At 42.0% G+C, this 6,990-nt stretch overlaps 1 gene segment (V, D, J or C); it reads right to left on the reverse strand.

Annotated features, from left to right (window-relative positions):
• Window positions 1-1,428: 1,428 nt before the first annotated feature.
• LOC123584396 lies at window positions 1,429-2,229 on the reverse strand. The segment is given in 2 exon segments: window positions 1,429-1,988; window positions 2,088-2,229. Coding segments are annotated over 2 exon segments (591 nt in total).
• Between the last annotated feature and the right edge of the window lie 4,761 nt (window positions 2,230-6,990).

Below are 6,990 nucleotides of genomic sequence, written 5' to 3' on the forward strand. Positions count from 1 at the left end.
GGGGATGCTGTGCTGCTGAGTGAAATCTGTCCATGCTTATTGGTGGGTGGAAATATTGGCATCAGCTCCCTGTCTAGTCCCTGGAGTTGGAGTTCCCAGCCTCCCCTGTTCAGGAAGCCCTCACACAGAGAGAACACTTGTGGGTCCCAGGCTTCCATCAGAATTGCTTTCACCCTGTGTGCGTCCAAGCCTTTGGCCCCTCTGGTGGCACAGGGCTCTTATGTTTTATCGCAGGAGCTCTAGCTGGGTTTGAAAACTCCAAATTGTGTGAACTCAATATGACAGGGACCCCACTGATCCTCTGGGAGAGGGTCTTGATGTGCTGTGCCTGGAGCTGGTTTACCCCAGGTTGTCAGTTGCATGAACACTAGGGGCTTGGAGTACATGGTGAAGAACAACCAGAAGGCAGCATCCAGCTAGCTGCTCTCAGAAGAGGCTCCTATGCTAATGATCAGGGAATTTTAATGGTGTCTGTCAGCTCTCCTGTCGTATGAGAGCCAATGCCCCGTCTCCCAAATGCACTGCAGGAAGGGAATTGTCTCTCCCCATGTGACCCAGGGGATACTCAGACCACAGTTCCCCTTATGGGCTCTGCCCTCCTCCACAGGAGCACTGCTGTGCCCACCAGACTCCACCCCAATGATGGGATCGACTTTTAAATCTTCAGTCTTTGAGCCCCACGTTTACAGGAGGTTGACTTGTCGTTATTAACTTCCTGGGTTATCTTGACTGCGTCATGGGTGCCCAGATTCACCACTGTTTCTGTGGATGTCTGCGATGTGTTCCAGAAGAGATTGGCATTTCCATCCATGGTTTCTTTCTGCCTGGGCACCACCCATTCCATTAAATTTGTGAATAGAATCTGACGCAGATGGAGGACGAATTCCCTCGTTTTTACTTCCCATGTGCTTGTTTGAATTGGAATATTGGTCTCCTCTGGCCCTTTTTCTGAGAGTTACATCATCAGCTCTCCACGTTCTGAGACCAGACACTATTCAGAATCAGACAAGAATTACATCACTGGTTTTCCTGGGTCTTCAGCTTGTGACAGTAGATCATGGGACTTCTCAAACTATTTAGTTATGGAAACCAATGACCTTTGGGTTGTGTTCCTCAGGGGAATCTTGACTAATACATGGAGATTGTTTGTCTCTCCTTTAGAGTAATTGAATAAAGCTGTAGCTCATTTAAAATCCTGAGTAGCAAAGGGCTATGAAGAAAGTGTCACGTTGGTTGACTGGGACAAGGGCTGGGTGAGGATAAGGAGCTGTGGGATCCTGTGATCCTGGCTGCACAGGGAGCGCATCTGGGAATCCTGTAAAGGTGCAGCTGTTGTGCCTCAGGAAATCTGTAATTCACTCATGTTGAGGGACCAGAGTAAGCAAGTGCAAACAACTGTGTCTTTGTGCATGTTAGTCTAGTTTCCCTATGACAACCCAGTTGCTAATTCAGAGAGTTAATAGGTAAACACAGAATCATATAACCAGGGAGGCTCCCTGGGGAAACTGCTGTGTGGAGAGGAAGCCCCAGACCCTGACAGGAAACCTGCCTGTAACCTCTATCTGCACCTGCGCCTGGGAACACAAAGGAGAATTGTGCATAGTGTGCGCCCCCTGGTGGTGCTGATCCCCTCCTGCAGGGAGGTTTGTGTCTGGGCTCCCAGTGAGGTCCCCTCACTGTGTCTTTCGCACAGTAATATGTGGCCGTGTCCTCGGTCTTGAGGTTGTTCATCTGCAGAGACACCGTGTTCTTGGCGTTGTCTCTGGAGATGGTGAATCGGCCCTTCACGGAGTCTGCGTAGCCTGTGCTACCTCCACTATAACTAATTCCTGAGACCCACTGCAGCCCCTTTCCTGGAGCCTGGCGGACCCAGCTCATTCCATAGCTACTGAAGGTGAATCCAGAGGCTACACAGGTGAGTCTCAGGGACCCCCCAGGCTTCACCAGGTCTCCACCAGACTCCACCAGCTGCACGTCACACTGGACACCTGCAGACACAAGACATGTTGGTCAGGAATCTGTCACACATTCACTGTTTCACTCATATCCATTCACAGACTCAATGTCCCTCGTTCACCATGAATTACCTTTTAAAAGAGCAACCAGGAACACCCAGCCAAGCACAAACTCCATGGTGAGGTGTGTGTGTTCTGTGCTGATCACAGAATGGGAACACCTGGGACTCCTGGGGCTGGGGCTCGACTCCCAGCTGCACGGTCGGGCTGGGTTGGTTTTATCAGCACAGAGTGGGCCCCATTTGCATGTCCTCTGACATATATATCAAGCCCCAGACTTAGATTTGATTGTGTAAAAGTGACTGACAGGGTTAGGGACGCACTTCTACATTAGTTTGTGTGGATGGCGGTGTGACAATATGAAGAATTTTTTTTTTCAGTTTTGGATTTTTACCTTTATTACTGGAGGCTTCGGCATAATCTTTAATAAACATTTACCTCAACAGCATGATCACGCATTATTTTCTTAAAATATTTTAATTTTTTAATTTTTAATTAGTATTTATTTTTAGTTTTAAAAATTAACATCCAAATTCGTTAGCATATAGTGCAATAATGATTTCAGGAGTAGATTCCTTAGTGCCCCTTACCAGTTTAGCCCATCGCCCCCTCCCACATCCCCTCCAGTAGCCCTCTGTTTGTTCTCCATATTTATGAGTCTCTTATGCTCTGTCCCCTCCATGTTTTCATATTATTTTGGTTTCCCTTCCCTTATGTTCATCTGTTTTGTCTCTTAAAGTCCTCATATGAGTGAAGTCATATGATTTTTGTCTTTCTCTGACTGACTCATTTCAGTTAGCATAATACCCTCTAGTTCCATCCACATAGTTGCAAATGGCAAGATTTCACTCTTTTTGATTGCCGAGTAATACTCCATTGTATATATTTACCACTTCTTCTTTATCCATTCATCCATCAATGGACATTTGGCTCTTTCCATACTTTGGCTATTGTTGATAGTGCTGCTATAAACATGGGGGTGCATGTGTCCCTTTGAAAAGGAACACCTGTGTCCCGTGGATAAATGCCTAATAGTGCAATTGCTGGGTCATAGGGGAGTTCTATTTTCAGTTATTTGAGAAATCTCCGTACAGTTTTCCAGAGTGGCTGCACCAACTTGCATTGCCCCCCAAAATGCAAAAGAGATCCTCTCTCTGCATCCTCGCCAACATCTGTTGTTGCCTGAGTTGTTAATGTTAGCCATTCTGACAGGTGTCAGGTGATATCTCATTGGGGTTTTGATTGGCATTTCCGTGATGATGAGTGATGTGGAGCATTTTTTCCTGTGTCGGTTGGCCATCTGGATGTCTTCTTTGGAGAAGTGTCTATTCATGTCTTTTGCCCATTTCATCACTGGATTGTGTTTTGGGTGTTGAGTTCGATAAATTCTTTATAGATTTTGGATACTAACTCTTTATCTGAGATGTCATTTGCAAATATCTTCTCCCATTCTGTCAGTTGAATTTTAGCTTTGCTGATTGTTGCCTTCACTATGCAGAACCTTTTGATTTTGATGAGGTCCCAGTAGTTCATTTTTGCTTTTGTTTCCCTTGCCTCTGGGGACGTGTTGAGTAGGAAGTTGGTGCGGCCAAGACCAAAGATGTTTTTGCCTGCTTTCTCCTCGAGGATTTTGATGGCTTCCTGACTTACATTAGGTCTTTCATCCATTTTGAGGTTATTTTTGTGTATGGTGTAAGAAAGTGGTCCTGGTTCATTCTTCTGCATGTCGCTGTCCAGTTTTCCCAGCACCACTTGCTGAAGACACTGTCTTTATTCCATTGGATAGTCTTTCCTGCTTTGTCAAAGATTAGTTGGCCATACATTTGTGGGTCCATTTCTGGATTTTGTATTCTGTTCCATTGATCTGAGTGTCTGTTCTTGTTTTTTCTTTATTTTTTGGCATTTATTTATTACTTTTCAGAGACAGAGACAGAGCATGAGCGGGGGAGTGTCAGAGAGAGAGGAAGACACAGAATTCCAAGCAGGCTTCAGGCTCTGAGTTGTCAGCACACAGCCTGATGTGGGACTCTAACTCAAGAACTGCCAGGTCGTGACCTGAGTCAAAGTCGGATGCTTAACAGACTGATCCACTCAGATGCCCCTGAGTGTCTGTTCTTGTGCCAGTACCATACTGTCTTGATGATTACAGCTTTGAAGGATAGCTTGAAGTCTGGGATTATGATGCCTCCTGCATTGGTTTTCTTTTTCAAGATTTCTTTGGCTATTCGGCGGCTTTTCTGGTTCCATACAAATTTTAGGATTACTTTTTCTAGCTCTGTGAAGAATGCTGGTGTCACTTTGATCGGGATTGCATTGAATATGTAGATTGCTTTCGGTACTATCAGCATTTTAACAATATTTGTTCTTCCTATTCAGGAGCAGGGAATGTTTTTCCGTATTTTGTCTTCTTCAATTTCTTTCATAAGCTTTCTATAGTTTTCAGTGTAAAGATTTTTCACCTCTTTGGTTAGATTTATTCCTGGGTATTTAATGGTTTTTGGTGCTACTGTAAATGGGATAGATTCCTTGATTTCTCTTTCTGTTGCTTCATTGTTGGTGTATAGGATTGCAACCGATTTCTCTGCATTGATTTTATATCCTGCCACTTTGCTGAATTCATGAATCAATTGTAGCAGTTTTTTGGTGGGGTCTTTTGAGTTTTCTGTATAGAGTATCATGTCATCTGTGAAGAGTGAAAGTTTCACTGTCTCCTGGCCAATTTGGATGCCTTTTATTTCTTTGTGTTGTCTGAGTGCAGAGGCTAAGACTTCCAATACTATGTTGAATAACAGTGGCGAGAGTGGACATCCCTGTCTTGTTCCTGACCTTAGGGAGAAAGCTCTCAGTTTTTCCCCATTGAGGATGATATTAGCATTGGGTTGTTCATGGATGGCCTTTATGATCTCAAGGTATGGTCCTTCTATCCCTACTTTCTTGAGGGTTTTTATCAAGAAAGGATGTTGTATTTTGTCAAATGCTTTCTCTGCATCTATGGAGAGGATCATATGGTTCCTGTCCTTTCTTTTATCAATGTGATGTATCACGTTAATTGTTTTACAGATATTGAGCCAGCCCTGCATCGCAGGTATAAATCCCACTTGGTCGTGGTGAATAATTTTTTAATGTATTATTGTTTCTGGTTGGATAATATCTTGTTGAGGATTTTTGCATCCATGTTCATCAGGGAAATTGGTGTATAGTTCTCTTTTTAAGTGTTGTCTCTGTCTGTTTTTGGAATCAAGGTAATGCTAGCTTCATAGGAAGAGTTTGGAAGTTTTCCTTCCATTTCTATTTTTTTGGAACAGTTTCAAGAGAATAGGTGTTAACTCTTCCTTAAATGTTCGGTAGAATTCCCCTGGAAAGCCATCTGGTCCTGGACTGCTGTCTTTTGGCAGATTTTTGATTACTAATTCGATTTCCTTACTGGTTAAGTGTCGGTTCAAATTTTCTATTTCTTCCTGTTTCAGTTTTGGTAGTGTATATGTTTCTAGGAATTTGTCCATTTCTTCCAGATTGCCCATTTTATTGGCATATAATTGGTCATAACATTCTCTTATTACTGTTTTTATTTCTGTTGTGTTGGTTGTGATCTCTCCTCTGTCATTCTTGATTTTATTTATTTGGGTCTTTTCCTTTTTCTTTTTGATCAAACTGGCTAGTGGTTTATCAATTTTGTTAATTCTTTCAAAGCACCAGCTTTTAGTTTCATTGATTTGTTCTACTGTGTTTTGGTTTCGATAGCACAAATTTCTGCTCTCATCTTTAGTATTTCCTGCCTTCTGCTGGTTTTGGGTTTTTTTTTTTTTTTTTTGCTGTTCCTTTTCCAGCTCTTTAGTCATAAGGTTAGGTTGTGTATCTGAGATCTTTCTTCCTTCTGTAGGAAGGCCTGGATTGCTATATACTTTCCTCTTATGACCGCCTTTGCTGCATCCTAGAGGTTTGCATTGCGGTGTTATCATTTTCATTGACTTCCATATACTTTTTAATTTCTTCTTTAACTGCTTGGTTAGCCCATTCATTCTTTCGTAGGTTCTTCAGTCTCTAATTATTTGTTATCTTTCCAAATTTTTTCTGGTGGTTGATTTTGAGTTCATGGCATTGTTGTCTGAAAATATGCATGGTATGATCTCGATCTTTTTGTACTTACTTAGGGCTGATTTGTGTCCCAATATATGATCTATTCTGGAGAAAGTTCCATGTGCACTGGAGAAGAGTGCATATTCTGTTGCTTTAGGATGAAATGTTCTGAATATATTTGTTAAGTCCTTCTGGTCCAGTGTGTCATTGAAAGCCATTGTTTTCTTGTTGATTTTTTGATCAGGTGATCTGTTCATTGTTGTGAATGGGGTGTTGAAGTCTCCTACTATTATGGTATTCTTATCGATGAGTTTCTTTATGTTTGTGATTAATTGATTTCTATATTTGGGTGCTCTCACAATTGGTGCATAAATGTTTACAATCGTTAGGTCTTCTTGGTGGATAGACCCTTTGATTATGAAGGATATAATGCCATTCTCCATCTCTTGGTGCAGTCTTTATTTTAAAGTCTAGATTGTCTGATATCAATATGGCTACTCCGGCTTTCTTTTGTTGAACATTAGCATGATAGATGGTTCTCCATCCCCTTATTTTCAATCTGGAGGCGTCTTTAGGTCTAAAGTGGGTCTCTTGTAAAACGCGTATAGATGGATCTTGTTTTCTTCTCCATTCTGTTACCGTATGTCTTTTGATTGGGGCATTGAGTCCATTGATGTTTAGGGTGAGTACTGAAAGATATGAGTTTATTGCTATTATGATGCTTGTAGAGTTGGAGTTTATGGTGGTGTTCTTTGGTCTTTCTAATCTTTGTTGATTTTGGTATTTATGTATTTATTTATACAGATATATTTTCATCTTTTCTCCCCTCAGAGAGTCTCCCTTAAAATTTCTTGCAGGGCTGGTTTAGTGGTCACAAACTCGTTTAATTTTTGTTTGT

This window comes from Leopardus geoffroyi, chromosome B3 (assembly GCF_018350155.1).
Source record: "Leopardus geoffroyi isolate Oge1 chromosome B3, O.geoffroyi_Oge1_pat1.0, whole genome shotgun sequence".
Lineage (NCBI taxonomy): Eukaryota > Metazoa > Chordata > Mammalia > Carnivora > Felidae > Leopardus > Leopardus geoffroyi.